Below are 15,504 nucleotides of genomic sequence, written 5' to 3'. Positions count from 1 at the left end.
CAGCTATACCAAAAACTCCAGGCCCCCAACCCCAAAGCCTCCAAGAGAGGATTCTTCACGACCGCTCCTTTGGAAGCCCCAGTCCCCAGGTCCCCAGGGTCCACAGAGCCTGCCTTTGCTCCAGGGGATTCTTCACTTTAAACAACCCCACCCCTGCCTCTGACCCAAGTCCCCACCCCCAGCCCACCCCAGCACCTCTGTGGGTGCCATGCGGTGCTGCAGTTTGATCTACCCCGGCGTCAGTTTGAAACCATGGGCCTTTGGGTGCACATACTCAAGTGCTGACACCAGCACCCAGCACTCATTCTCAAGAAGAGTCCTTTTACTGGCCGCAAAGAAGCTGTATTGTACCAGTTTGGGGTGAGTGTGAGTAGCAGAGGCAGTGTATTTTATGGCAGCCAGATCTTACTTCTTGGAAAAGGGGAGAAGTCACAGGGACCCTATATAAACTAAGGGATTTCCTCCTAGGTCCTCTGCCGGCCTCCTGCCGTCATCTTGAAGGGCTGCCTCCTCCCCCTGTTCCCTGTGTTGTCCCACAGGAGTACACACCATTTAAGATGATAATTGCCAAAGTAGAGTTCCAATAATTTCAAAACATAAATCTACAATGAAACCTGCGGCGCATTGTTGCTTGTGGCTTCAAGGCCCTGGTTGAGTTTTCCTGCACTCTCCCCCACCCCAAATTGTCCATCCAGGACCAATCAGCTTGGAGTTCAGGGGCCTTTCTGGGAGCTGAGTCAGGGATAAAACTCAAGATGTACCAGCCTTTATTCTAAAGTCAAGTTCAAGTCCTCGAACGTGGGCCAAGGCCCTCACCGTCAAAAAGATGCTCCTAGTTGACTCAGCTGCCACCTCCCTTCTCCAGGTGGGGACTGTCCTGCTAGTGGATCCTGTGGAAGGGCCAGGAACTGCCCCCACCCTTTCCCTTGTAAACACAGGGAACCCTTCAACTTAGGAACTGAAGTCATTCCATCTCTCACGGGAATCCTAGTTATTTGGGGCTCCCAAATGGAGCTTAGTTCTGTCACCCAGAAAGTCATCCAAACGTGTTCTTAAACCATATGCCCCCACGTGGCTGGTGGGGATGTAGGGAGGGTAGAGAAGTGCTTCACTAATAAGCTCTCTCTGAACTCTCAGTGATTTAATGCCATAGTCCCAACCTTTCTGGCACCAGGGACCAGTTTCATGGAAAACAATTTTTCCACCGGGGTGAGGGTGGGGGGAAGGTTTGGGAATGATCCAAGCACATTCCATTTACTGTGCACTTTCTTTCTGTTGTTATTACATCAGCTCCAACTCAGATCACCAGGCATTAGATCCTGGAGGTTGGTGACTCCTGATTTAATGTGACAAGGCTCCCTTCTTTTACCATATGAATTCACAGTACATGACCGATGTGGGAAGTGGAGAGGGTGGCAGAAGCTGGTCCATTTAGTCACACGGGGACCCAGGCTGAAGCTCAACCATGTGGTAGCTGCCCCCTGGAACTCACAGCCTTCTTTGACCACAGTGGCAAAGGAGGGAAAATGGAAGAGGTGCACACAGGCTCCTAAATGCATTGGCGCAGAGGTGACATGTCATCTTTGTTCACAGCCCACTGGCTAGAACGTCTCATATGGTCTCAACTACCTGCAAATGGGCTGAGGAAATGTGGGGACATTTTGTTGGGGAGAGGGGATGGGGGAAATGTGCCAGATATTCAGTGAGCAGTGAGAAGTGAAGTTTGGACAAAAGGTTTCATGTTATGGGATGCTCTCAGAGCAAGGGTTTCTGAATTGCCGAGGCCATGACGTCCTGTTCATTCTCTCCGCCTGGGGAGGCCTCAAGTGTGTGGGAGGGAGCGGTGGGAAAAGCTTTGAGGAGGGGTCCCTGTAAAGGAATAAGCCCCTTGGCAGGCCTGGGCCCTTTACCACCAGGCTCCAGGTTTGACTCAACCTCACCCCACTTGTCCCTATTGGTTGCTTGCAATACCAACATAAAATGAATTTTTTAGGAGGAGAAGGAGAATCGAGAGTGAGAATGAATTCAGCTTTGGAGGGGAAATATCCAAGAGGTAGCATCTAGAAGCCCCTGTGTCTTTGTTTGGGCTACGTAACAAAATACCAGAGAAACTGGGTGGCTTATAAACAACTGTAGTTGCCGTCTTACAGTCTGCAGGCTGAAAGTCCAAGATCAAGGTGCTGGCAGATTCAGCGTCTGGTGAGGGCCGGCTTCCTGGTTCATAGACACCGTCTTCTCACTGTGTGTCCACATGGCACAAGGGGCGAGAGAGCTCTCGGGGGTCTCTTCTATAAGGGCACTAATCCTGTTCATGAGGGCTCCACTCCCATGACCTAATCACCTCCCCAAAGCTGCACCTCCAAGATACCATCACACTGGGGATTAGGGTTCAACTATGAATCTTGAAAGGGACACAGATATTCAGGCTATGGAACGCTGGACTGAAGTTGTCTTTCTTCCACATTTTCATTCCTTCAGCAAATGTGACTGCGATGGGCCATGTTCTTGTACTGATCATGACACCAGACTCTTGACCCCAGCACACCGGAGATTGAAGCTCTGCTCAGCGGCTTGTTAGCTCTGGGTTAATTGCTTCTCTCTACCTCTGTTTTCTCCTCTTTAAAGTGGGGATAGCATCTGTCTCTCTTAGGGCGGCTGTGAGGATTAAATGAGTTAGTATTTGTCAAGCACTCAGAGTAGTGTTGGGCGTGTGATCAGGACTCTGTAAACGCGTCATCATCACCACCATTATCCAGCACCAGGTACCGTTCCAGATACTGCAGGAGTAAATCTCATGGTCCCTGCTCTCACATATGATGGGAGAAATGGAAAATAAACAGAAAGAATTCAATCAAGATGTACTTTAAGATAGTGATGGTACTAAAACAGAAGTGAGGTACATTAAAAAAAAATCACTCATGTTCATGAGTCAGTAGGGAAATGCAAATCAAAATGACAATGAGAGTTAAAGCAATTCTACAAATGCCCCCAATAAACTTGGATTTGATAGCCACCCCCCTAACCCAAAAAAATGAGATACCACTGCTTATCTCTAACATTGACTTTCACAAAATTGACAATAGTAACTGCTGGTGAGGGTACAGAGTAACTGAAACTCTCATATGTTGCTAGTGGGAATGAAAAATGGTACAGTCACTTTGGAAAAAAGTCTGGCTATTTTTTGTAAAGTTAAAAATATGCTTACTGTATAACCAAGGGATCCTACTGCTAGGTATTTTCCCAAGAGAAATAACAACTTATGTTCATAAAAAACTTGTATGTGAATATTTATAGTGGTTTTATTCATAATCACCCCGAATTGGAAAAAATCCAAATGTCCTTCAGCTGTTGAATGGATAAACAATTGAATACTACTCAGCAATAAAAAAAGAATGAAATTCTGGTACAAGAAACAACACAGGTAAATCTCAAATGCATTATTTGATAAAGGAACAAAGCTAGACTCAAAAGGTTACATATGGATGATTCCATTTGTATGAGATTCTGGAAAAGGCAAAACTATAGAAACAGAAAACAGATCAGTGGTTATGAGAGGCAGGGATAGGGGGAGTTGACTACAAAGGGGACAACTCATGGAGACTTTCAGATATGGATGGTTAATAGAATTGTTCTTCACCTTAATCGCAGTAGTGGCTACGTGTTATATACAGCCATCGAAGCTCAGAACTGTGCCGTAAAAAGTGTAAAGTTTGTTCCAGTTTTATTTAGAAATAATCAATATACATCACTGTAGACATTTAAGGTGTACGGTATGATGGTTTAATTTTCACATATTGTGAAATGATTACCACCCAATATCCATCATCTCATATAGATATATAGAAAGAAAAGAAAGAAGAAAAAAGGTTTTGTTCATGTAATAAGAACTCTGAGGATCTACTTTCTTAGTAACTTTCGTGTGTAACAAAACAGACTGCTGACTACAGTCATCATGCTGTGCTTGTCCCTGGCACGTACTTATCTTGTAACTGGACATTTGTACCTTTTGACCCTGCTGTGCCGTGCTAAGTTGCTTTAGGCGTGTCCAACTCTGTGCAACCCCATGGGCTGTAGCCCACCAGGCTCCCCTGTCCATGGGGTTCTCCAGGCAAGAGTACTGGAGTGGGTTGCCATTTCCTCCAGGTTATCTTCCCAACCCAGGGATCGAGCCAGAGTCTCTTACGTCTCCTCCATCGGCAGGCAGGCTCTTTACCACTAGTGCCACTTGGGAAGCCCTTTTGACCACCTTCCTGCAATTCCTCCTCCTCCTACCCTCTGGTTCCGGTAACCATAAGTGTGATCTCTTTTCCTAAGAATTTAGTTTTTTATTTCTATTTTTTTAGATTCTGCAGTACAGTATTTGTCTTTGAGTTATTTCACTTAGCATAATGCCTTCAAGGTCCATCCGTGCTGTCACAAATGGATTTCCTTATTTTTTCTGACTGAATAATTCTATCATATAGATGTATATGCATATATCTCATACCTTCTTCATTCATTCATTCACTGATGGACACTTATGTTGTCTCCACGTGCTGGCTGCTGTAAATAAGGCTGCGGTGAACACAGAAGTGCATCTGTCTTTTTGAGATAGTGTTTTCATTTCCTTTGGCTATATACCCAGAAGTGGAATTGCTGAATCACATGGTGGTTCTATTTTTAATTTTTTGAGGACCCTCCGTAATGTTTTCCATTGTGGCTGCACCAATTTCCATTCCCACCAACAGTGCACAAGGATTCCCCTTTCTCCGCATCCTCCCTAGAATTCTTTATCTAAAAAAGGGTAAATTTTACTGCAAGTAAATTATACCTCAATTAACCTGACTGGAAATAAAGCTCGCCGTGGGATTGTTGAGACAGGGAACACCGAATGACATGTCAGTCACACAGGGTAGTGTGACTCGGGGAAGGAGGGGCTCCTGTGCAGGGTGGTCAGGGAAGGCTGTCTGAGGAGGTACCTTGAGCTGAACCTGGCTGAGGAGGAGCCAGGCCTTTGTGGAGCTGGAATGGGGTGTGCTGCAGGGCGGGCCTTGCAGCTGGAGCTGAGAGAGGGAGGAGAGGGCAGGACACACGTCAGGGGCCTCGACTCTCCTCCAGGCATGATGGAATCCCCTGGGGGCATGGACAGAGGGTGACTGAAACACCGGTGTGGGCAAGGTGGTCCAGGGAGGAGAAAGGAGGGGAGGACGGGACATGGCAGCTGGGGGCCGTGTGTGAGGAGGAGTGGTGAAAATGAGGAGAGTGTGGGTGAGGAGCCTCCTACAGGAGGGAGAGGTCAGCTGGCCAGGGGCCCAGCAGCTGTGGGAGATGTAAAGCGAGGGGTTTGGACAGGGCCTCGAATGCCAGACCTGGGGGACTATTCGAGGGAGCCGGGAGATAGCAGGGAGACGGGTGGCAGAAGGCCCCTCGCTGAAGTGGGAGGCAGCGCTGAGCCCCCGGGGGCAGAGGGTCAGGATCTGCTCGGGGGCGGGGGGCGCATGCTGAGCTTGGCACCCCCGGGTTGCAGAGGCCCAGTCATTGTCCGCGCTCACCTCCCTGCTCTTCCCCGCAGTGCATGCTGGGACCGAGACGGACGGGCCGCCGCTCCCCCTCCCACGCCCCCGGCCCCCAGAGGCCCGGCTGTTTGCCTCCCGGAGCCGTCTGACCCAGGTAGGGGGAGATGGAGGTGGGCTCTCCCTTGTTGTGTCTCTGCACGGGTGGGAGGACTCTAAGAGTAGGGTCCCCTGGCACTGGGTGGATGAGCCCCTATCGGGGCGATGGGGGGGAGGCTTATGGAGTGGGGTTTGAAGCCCCCGGACCCCCGCAGGGCCTCCTGGAGAGGAGCTCCCAGACCTCCAAGAGGCGGGCCCCTTCAGCAGCAACCCCTGCTTGCCAGGCTTCGTCCCCGAGACGCGGAGAGGCCCTCGTGTGGCTCCCACATATTGCTGTCTGCAGCTGGCTAAGGATCCTTCGTGGTACACACCTGCCAAGTTCTTTCGGCAGTGGGAGCTTTCGCCTCTGAGGTTTCTCATTCATTGCTGTCACTGGCTTTTCCCTGCCGGAGCTGCTATCTTCACTCGCCTGGTGTGTGTGTTTCTGTGAGTGGGGGCTCTTACTCCAGAAAGTCCCTGCTGTCTACAGGACACCCCCAGGGCAGAGGCGCTGTTTCTGGCACCGAGAACAGCCCTGCTCACTTTTAATCACTTTTAATCCCTCAGCGTTGGGCCCAAGAGAGGATATTCCTCAGTTGCTCCTGGGTGCCCCAGTAGAGGCTTTCTGCTTGGGATCAAGAGCTGGGATGCGGTGGGAGCTAGGCTTGCCAGAAAAAATATAGGATGTCCAGCTCAATGTGAACTTCAGAAAGACAACAGATCATTTTTCAGCATAAGTATGTCCCAAATATTGCATGGGACCTATGATTCTATTGATTCAATCTGGCGATGTTAATGGGAGCTGAAGCCCCAGCCCCCTCTTCTGTTCAGTCCCCGCTTTGCTGGGCCTATGGTGGCACCCTCAGAGCAGCTGTGTCCATGGCCTACAGAGGGGGCCCTGGAGCCAGGGGCGGTCAAGCCTGCTCAGGCCACAGTCCTGCAAACAGTCCCTGGGGCAGAGACCTGGGGTTTCTGCTAGAGGCTGCAGGGCTGGCTGTGAAGGGTGCTCTTGGGGTCCTTGTCTTCCCCCTTCTGGCTCTCTGACAGCAGAATTCAGGCTGAGGAGGTCACTGGGTGGGGTCGGCTGGGCCTTTGTGCCTGTGAATGGAGCTGTGAGACTGGTGTGGAGCTGTGAGAGGAACCAGGAATAGAAAATTGTTTCGTGAGCTTGGAACCCAGAGTGCTGGGGGTGGGGATGGAGGTGGGTGGGGTAACAGGGATGAGGCAGGGCCAGATATGAGGGCTTAGAATGTCCTATTCCTGCATCCTTCAGCACTGGGGAGACAAGGGATGTGTTTTCTCCTTAGATGGAGTAATTTTTCCAACTATTAAGGTAATATGTTCCCTATATCTACCTATTGATCTAACAATGTAGATAATTTTTAAAGATTTTTTTAATGTGGACCATTTTTAAAGTCTTTATTGAGTTTGTTACAGTATTCTTTCTACTTTATGGCTGTGAAGCATGGGGATCTTAGCTCCCTGACCAAGGATCAAACCCACATCCCCTGAATTGGAAGGCAAAGCCTTAGCCCCTGGACCGCCAGGGAAGTCCCTGTGGAGGTATCTAAAGCACGCAGTTCACGCTCTTCCCAAAATCTCTTCCTTGCCAAGGCTAGCCACTGCTAACTAGTTCCGTATATCATATCCTTCCAGACTTGTTTCTGTGTGCTTAGAAACATATTTTAAAAGGAAAAACTATCATACTAGTTACACTGCCCTGTCGCTTGATTTCTCACTTAATATTATTGTATAGATCATTCTAGTGTTCTTCCCTTCCTTTTACGCCCATTGTATGGATAATCTTTAAGTTATGTTATCAATTATTAATCCTGTCAGGGGCCATTTAGATTGTTTCTGGTGTTTGGTTATTTATAAACTTCACTTAGGGAACCTCCCAGTTCCTACATCTGTGTACACTTGTGCTTTGGGTCCTTTGGGGGTGTTTCCGGAAGTGGACTGCCTGGGTCAGAGGGCACGCACATTTCCAGGTTTGACCCACAGGCCAGATCAACCTCCAGAAACTTGTGCTGACTTGCCATGTACAAGAGGCCTTGTCCCTTCACCCTTGCCACCCTGACATTATCACTCACTTAAATCCCTGCCAGCCTGGTAGGTAAAAGTGATTTATTTTACATTTCTTTGATCACCAATGAGATTGGGCATATTTGTGTGTATTCTTTGGCCATTTCAATTTGTTTGCCTGTTTATCAAGTGCCTATTCATGTCAGATCCTCAGCTTATTCTTCTATTCATCTGTCCCTTTATTCAGTAAGCATTAATTGAGCATCTACCACGTGTTGGATACTGTTTTGTTTAGGGACCTAACTGAACGAAACTGACAAAACAAAATCCCTGCTCCGTGGAACTTAAGCTCTTGTGAAGAAGAGACAGCCAAGGAAAAACAGATAATCAAGTGAAATCTAGTGTGTGTATGAGTGCTGAGTGCTGAGTGCTAATGAGAAGAAAAGTGAGCAGAGTGGGGATGAGAAGTGTCGGGACACTTGGTTATGGCAGTCAGGAAGGCCTCGCTGGAAGACGGCAGTAAAGAAAAGACCTGTAGGAGGCGAGAGAATGAGTCACACAGATGTCTGGGTCCCTGAGTTAGGGGTAGGCCTGGCCTGTTCAGGGCTCGGGGAGAAGGCCAGTGTGGCTGGAACAGGGCGAGGGAGGGAGAGAGTGGAGGGTGCCACCAGCGAGGGATCAAGAGCCAGACCTCACAGGGCCTTGTGGGCACCCTAAGGCCTGGGCTTTTCCTCGGAATGAAGTGGGGAAAGCAGGGAGACATGGAAGGTTCTGAATCATGGTATGACACAATCTGAATTTCATTTTAGCCAGATCACTCCAGCTACTGAAGGGGGCCAGAATGGACGCAGACAGATCAGGCGGTAGATGGTTGTGATGATCCAGGGAAGGGATGGTGGGGTGTGGACTAGGGGGTCTTGATGGAAGTGGGGAGAAGAGAAAAGATTCTGAGTACATGTTAATGGTAGAGCCAGTAGCATTTGCTGGCAGACTGGATGAGGTGGTGTGTGTGTGTATGTGAGAGAGAGAGAGAGAGAGAGAGCCAAAGATTACTGACTTAGTCATTTTAAGCTGCCATAACCAAATACCATAGGCTGGGTGGCTTAAACAACACACATTTATTTCTCACACTTCTTTAGACTGGGAAGGCCAAGATCAAGGTGCTGGCAGACACAGTTCTTGGCGAGGACCCTCTGCTTGGCTTGTAGATGACTACCGTCTCGCTGTGTGCTCATGTGACTTTTTTGTGTGCACACGGAGAGACTGAGCCCTGGTATCTCTTCCTCTTCTTATGAGGTTACCAGTCCCATCATGAGGGCCCCGCCTTCAGGACCTCATCTAACCCACATCACATCCCACCTCCAAACACCAGCACAGCGGGAGTTGGGGTTCCAACGTACGAATTTTGGGAGACACAAACATTCAATGCATAACAGTGACTCCAAAGGTTTTGGCCCGAGTAGGGAGAAGGATGGGACTGCTGCCATCCACAGAGCAGAGTGAGTTGATTGAGAAGAGTGGGTTTGATGTAGGGGAGGAGAGGAGCTCAGCTATGGACGGGACTGGCTACATGATGTGTGGGAGCCAGAGCTAAATGAAATGTATGGCCTTTTGTTTAAAAAATAATATTAAGAATTTCAAAGTGCTGAGAGTAGAGCATTAAACTAAGCCTGGGATCTTGCTGAGTGTGGGGCTTGGTGCAACTGCCCAGGTGGGCCCCAGCTGTGGAGAGGTGAAGTGTGAGATGCTAGTAGACATCTGAGTAGAAATGGATATGGGGGTGAAGTTCAGGGCCCAGGTCTGAACTGGAGATACAAATACATGGTCATCAGCATAAAGCATGAAATTGGATAAGAGCATGAAGGGAGTAAGTGTAGGTGCAAAGGGCTTCCCTGGTAGCTCAGCTGGTAAAGAATCCGCCTGCAGTGCAGGAGACCCTGGTTGGATTCCTGGGTTGGGAAGATCCTCTGGAGAAGCGATAGACTGCCCACTCCAGTATTCTTGGGCTTCCCTGGTGGCTCAGATGGTAAAGAATCCGCCTGCAATGTGGGAGACCAGATTCGATCCCTGGGTTGAGAAGATCCCATGGAGGGGGCCATGGAAACCCACTCCAGTATTCCTGCCTGGAGAATCCCCATGGCAGAGAAGCCTGGCAGGCTGCAGTCCATGGGGTTGCAAAGAGGAGGACACAACTGAGCGACTAAGCACAGCACATAGGTACAAACGAGAAGGACCAGAGACCCCGTCCCGGAGCCTCCTTTGGTCTGAAGTGAGGGAGCTGAGGAGGCACCGAGAAGATGACTAAGCAGGTGCAATTAGTGAGGTGGAAGAGAGCCAGGTATGCTATCCTGGAAACCAGGGGCAGGACATGTTTCAAGCATGAGGTCGAGGACAATGCAGGCTGAACATTGATCATGCATTAGCCGTGGGGAGGTCACAGGCAACCTTGTTTGGTGGGAGGGTGTGTGAAATGCATCTTATTGACCTGCAAGAGCAGATTGATTTATAAGAGGATGAGAGATTTAACCCTTTACCTGCCATATATTGCAAATTTTTTTCACAGTTTTTTGGCTGTTTTTTGGTCATTTCAATTTATGGAACTTTTTTTAAAACCCCTTAAAAGTTTGAAATGGCCCTGCAGTCAAGTCCATCACTATTTTCCTTTAGAGTTTCTGGCATTACCCACCGAAAAGTTTTGAAAAGTTGTCTTATGTTGTTTTCTAGTTCTTTATGATATATAAGGGGCTTCCCAGGTGGCGCTGGTGGTAAAGAACCCGCCTGCCAATGCAGGATATGTAAGAGATGCGGGTTCCATCCCTGGGTCGGGAAGATCCCCTGGAGGAGGGCATGGCAACCACTCCAGTATTCTTGCCTGGAGAACCTCATGGACAGAGCTCTCACGGCGGGCTACAGTCCACAGGGTTGCAAAGAGTCAGTTACAACTGAAGCAACTGACCATGTAGCACGCATAATATTTAAAAATAGTTAAATTTCTGGTTCATTCAGAATGTTTCTATGGGTGTGGTTGGAGAATAGCTATCTAAGCAGTTTCCCCCAAATGACTAGCCGGTTGTTTGGACACTGTTTACTGAGTGAGCTGTCCTTTCTCCTTGCTCTGAAGCTCCTTTCCCATCATCTGACAGATGTCCCCACAATCTCATGTCTGTCCAGGCCTTGCTGTTTGCTTCCATTGATTGTGGCCTGGGGAAAGATGGTGGGGGGCTCAGAGCATAGCCTTGGCTGTTGATTAGGGGTAGAGTGTGAGGAGGTGAGAGGTGTGGAAGGGAGAAGCGAAGGGAAGTTGGGGATGATGTGGGCTCTGGAGGGTGGAGGGCCTCCTGTGTGCTGTTACAGTCCTGCAAGGCTGGTATTCTATAAACCCATCTATGGATGAGGCAACTGAGGTTCAGTGAGGTTTCATCACGTGTCCAGTGGCATCAGCTCTAAGGAGGTGGAGAAAGCCTGGGAGGCAGCTCCGATGCCTGAGTTCTGTCCACCCCATGACAGGGGAGGTGAGACAGAGTGGGTTTAAGGAAGGCTGGAAGGGCTCCAGGCACAAAATATCCACCCCCCAACCCCCCAGCATCCCCCGTCTGCCATTTGGCTGGGTCTTGAAGGTTTTCCCATTTCAAAGAGCAACCTGTTAAAACCAAAATACTCCTGGCAGGGAATCACATGTTAAGTTCTCAGCTAACGTCTTAATTATCAGCTAACACCTCTGCAGGGATTAACTGACAGTCAGCTGAGGACATTGAATGGGGGCCTGTTCCATGTGTATGTGGGCTGGGGAAGGCCAGGAGAGGGGAAGAGGGAAGGGGGAAGGCAGAGGGGACAGGTACCTAGAAATTCACAGCTTTTTCCTGGAAGAGAGGGAGGTGGAGCTGGATCCTTGTGGAGACGGGAAGGGATGGGGAGGAGCAAGGGAGCAAGCTCTGCTGGGCTGGGGAGGGGAAGGGATGGGCATGGCAGCTTTGCCATGGAAGCCTGGGGCTGGGGCTCCTAGAGGACCTGGTATCTACTAGACACATGCTGTGTCCTGGACACAGAGGAGCTTGTCACCTGCTCAGTCTTGGTTTTGAGAAGGTCAAGAAATCAGCCACCATGAGCCACCTTGGGCACCAGCTGCCATCAGTCACTCAGAGCTGAGATCTGTCTCAGACGCCCAGACACCATGTCTGTCACCCAGGCCTGAGGAGTGGGGGAGATGAAAGGCTGATGCTGCTGGAACCTCCTCCGCATCTTTGAGCACCAGTCTGCCCTGCGGGTCAGGGCTCCATGTGTGACAAGGTCTGGGCTCCATGTGTGAGGAGGTTCAGGGCTCAATTTGTAACTGGTGTCTGGGCTCCTGTGTGGCCAGGGCTGGTGCTCCTTGCGTAAGGAGGGTTGGGACTCCGTTTGTGTAGAGGCTTCAGCACGTGATGACGGTCAGCTTGGAGTGTGACCAGGGTCAGAGTACAATTTGTGATCAAGGTCAGGGCTCCATGCGTGAGGAGGTCGGGGCTCCAACCTCAGGGGTCAGCTTGTAGTGAGGGGCTGTGCTCCGCGTGTGGCCAGGGCTGGTGCCCCTTGTGTGAGGAGGGTGGGACATCCCTGTGTGACCAGGATCAGGACTCCATGCCTGAGGAAAGCCGAGGGCCAGTGTGTGACCGAGTCAGGGCTCCGTTTGTGGCCAGCGTCCGGTTTCTCCGCTTGAAGAATGTCGGGGCTCAGTGTGAGAGGAGGGCCGAAGCTCCGCGTGTGGCCAGGGCTGGTGCCCCTTGTGTGAGGAGGGTGGAGGATCCCTGTGTGCGAGGGGGTCGAGGCTCAGCGTGTGAGCAGGCTTCGGGCTCAGAGCGTGAGGAGAGTCACAGGACCAGGGCCTGGGCTTCGTGTGGGAGGACGGTTGGGGCTCCTTGTGTGAACAGCGTGGGCAGCCCGTGACCAGGCTCAAGGTCACTGTATGAACAGGGTTGGGAGGACCTTCTCTCCCCCTTTACTTCACTCTGAACAGCAGGGCGGTGATCTGCATCTTTGGGGGATGTTTGTGTCAAAGTGTAACCGGCTGTCCCGCCCATTCATCACTGTGCTGGACTCTGACTCGGCCTTCCTGGGACTCCGGGGCTGAGAGTAGCTCCTCCCTCATCCTCCCTGTTCCTCCCTGTCTTGTCCCTTCTCTCCCTCCCCTCCCCTCCTCTCCTCTCCTCTGCCAGCCCTGGCCTCGCACCCAGGTGCTGGCAGACAGACCCTGAGACACCCGGACCTCTTTCCATCTCGAGGATGATCCAGGTCCTGGGCAACCTGCAGTTGGGCCGATCCCTAGCTCTTCCCTCCTTCTCAGCTGCACACCCTTCCTAAGGTGTTCCAGGGCTCAGCTGGGGAGAGAGCCTCACGGAAGGGGGCAGATAGTGATGAAGTCAGACTTCAATGAGCTTGGTGCCCAAGAACATGCCTGAGAGAGACTCCAGAATGGTGCCCTATGGGAGTGAAGGCTGGGGGTCTCAGGAGGTGCCAGGGGTGGGGCCTGTCAGTGAGTTAAGGGGTGGCTGGGAGGTATGAGGGCTCAGAGGGAGGAGGACTTCATGGCCACCTGAAGCCTTCTTTAGCAGTTCAAATCTACTGTAGGAGTGCCTGGAATGGAAAACAGACCCAGTCGTTCACTCAGCAAACGGGCACCTAGTTGTCTAGACTAGGCACATCTGTGAACTGAACAAGAGGAAGGTTCCTGCCCTCTGGGAGCTGACAATTCACAGGGAGGCCGTGACTGAAGGAGGAGTAAACGGCCTCACCCCAGCCTCTCCTCTTGTCCACCCAGTGGCCCCCAGGGCATCTCCCCAAACACACGGGCTCATGGGGCTAGTGCCAGGAACCTGCTGCCCTTGAGGGACCTGAAGGGAAAGCTGAGAGAGAGGACTCCTTTCTACTGATGGATGGTTCTGGAAGGGAGGATGGCCAAGATGAGGAGAAAGTGAGCATGAGAGGAAGGGGAGAAAGGCTTCTGAAGAAAGGAGCCCCCATGCTCTGCGACCCGCCCTGGGACTGAGAAAGGAGATGGACCTCTCAGGCACTGTGGCCAGCCGTCCCATTTTGCCCAGGACTGTCCAGTTTAGCACTTCTCAGTCTGGGGGTCGTTGGTCATCCTACACCAGAAGGCCATTCTACAAGAGGCTCAGCTTCTGCCCCTGGCAGCCTACGTGTCCAGGCCTCTGAGGGCTGGACGTCTAGGTCACGGTGCTGGCCATGCCTAGGACTTGTGGGAAGTAACTGTGGGCTCCTGGGGGGTGGTGCCGACAGAGGAGCGAGGAGCAGGGGGCTCACCGCAGTGCCCAGATCCGGCGGCTAGACTTGAATCTGAGGCCTGGGCAGGACACAGCGGCAGAGATGCCCATGCTTTTGTGTCCAACTTCCTCTGTCCACCAGAAGCTGGTTACCAGTGGCCCTGGTCATCCTGCACTGGCTTGGGAGGCCTGGCTTCAAAGTTCTGTCTCCAGCTTGTCGTGTGACCCTGGTTTAGTCGACCCTGAATCTGGGCCTCAGTGGTCCTTGCCTGAGTGACTGGACCAGGGCCCTCTGAGGGAGGTTGTGTGAAACATGAAGTGTGGCCTGCGTTCACATGCTCTTGTGGTCACTGCTGTGGCTCAAGTGCTTGCCCCTGGGATGCTAGCTCTGGGGACCATTGAGGGGCCGGCCTCAGGTAGGGCCGACTCCCCATTCTTGCAGAGCAGACAGATGTATAAACTAGAAGTTGAAATCTGGAGGCCCCAGCCAGAGATGTGGCTGATGGATGTGTTTTGTTCCATTTTAAACCATTTGTTTTTTCTCATTGAGATATAATTCGCATACCATAAATCGGACCACTTTAAAGTGTACAATTCAGTCTTTTTTAGTATGGTCACAAGATTATGCAACTATCATCACTGTCTAATTCCGGAGCATTTTCCTCACCCCAAAAGGAAACCCTGTACCCATTAGCAGTTACTCCTCCTGTCTCCACCCGGCAAGCCCTGGCAACCACTAAGCTTCTGTCTGTCTCTATGGATTTGCCTATTCTGGACATTTCATATAAATAGAATCATACAAGAGATGGCTTTCTGTGACTAGCTTCTTGCCCATAACTGAATGTTTTCAGTTGATCCATGTTGTAGCGTGTGTTGGTATTTCAATCCTTTTTATGGCCCAATAATATTCCAGTCTACAGATATTCCATATTGTGTTTATTCATTCGCTCATGGACATTTAGATAATTCCACTTTGCGGCAATTAGGAATACTGGCACTGTGGACATTTGTGTCATAGACTTTGTGGGAACATGTTTTCCATTCTCTTGGGTTTTCCACAGGAGTGGAATCACTGGGCCATAAAGTGACTTGGTGTTGATGCCTTAGGCAGGCCACGTGCTCTCCCCTTCTCAAGTCTTAACCCAGCTCCTGACTGCATGACTTACACGCCTTTACTCACTGTCATTTCCTCTCTGGGCCCTGTAGGCATCTAAGCTTCCAGCCCTTGACTACAGAACAGTGATGGAGAGACACAGGGGGCTGTAGGAGCCAGGGAAGCCTCCTCACCTGGGGAGGAATCTGGAGGGCTTCCTGGAGGAGATGCCACCTGAGTTTAACTTAAGCTGAGTGGACCTTTTTTTTTAGGGAAAAGGAGTGAGGAAGAGTGCTCCCTGTGGGAAGCAAAAGTATGGAGTTTTGAAGCCCCCTCCCCTCTCTCCGCTCTGTTGGCTGAGCCTTAGTGAGGTAGGGGCTGGATGAGCACTCCGGGGAGCAGCTGGAGGGCCCTGTCTTCTTCCTCTAGTGTGTGCCTCCTCTCTATCTTCTCTCTCTCATTCTCTGTTTCTGTTTTCGTTTTCCTTTCTGTCTTTTCTGTT

At 50.7% G+C, this 15,504-nt stretch overlaps 1 protein-coding gene across 5 annotated transcripts in view; it reads left to right on the top strand.

The window, feature by feature from the left end:
* The window catches only part of LINGO1 (leucine rich repeat and Ig domain containing 1), a 214,038-nt gene that overhangs the window by 141,484 nt on the left and 57,050 nt on the right, over positions 1–15,504 (top strand). Inside the window, exons 2-3 of one of the 5 annotated variants that reach the window (XM_060401737.1) lie at positions 5,552–5,649; positions 5,876–6,063. The exons of 3 other annotated variants lie outside the window; for them this stretch is intronic. Coding sequence is in view for 1 of the 2 variants with exons in the window: in XM_060401736.1 (XP_060257719.1) it covers positions 5,552–5,649 (98 nt within the window). In the remaining variant the exon portion in view is untranslated. The remainder of the gene's footprint in view (positions 1–5,551; positions 5,650–5,875; positions 6,064–15,504) is intronic. One more of the 5 variants, XM_060401736.1, reaches the window with a different exon arrangement.

Source organism: Ovis aries, chromosome 18 (assembly GCF_016772045.2).
Source record: "Ovis aries strain OAR_USU_Benz2616 breed Rambouillet chromosome 18, ARS-UI_Ramb_v3.0, whole genome shotgun sequence".
Taxonomy (NCBI): Eukaryota; Metazoa; Chordata; class Mammalia; order Artiodactyla; family Bovidae; genus Ovis; species Ovis aries.
This window is presented reverse-complemented; position numbering and strand designations above follow the sequence as displayed.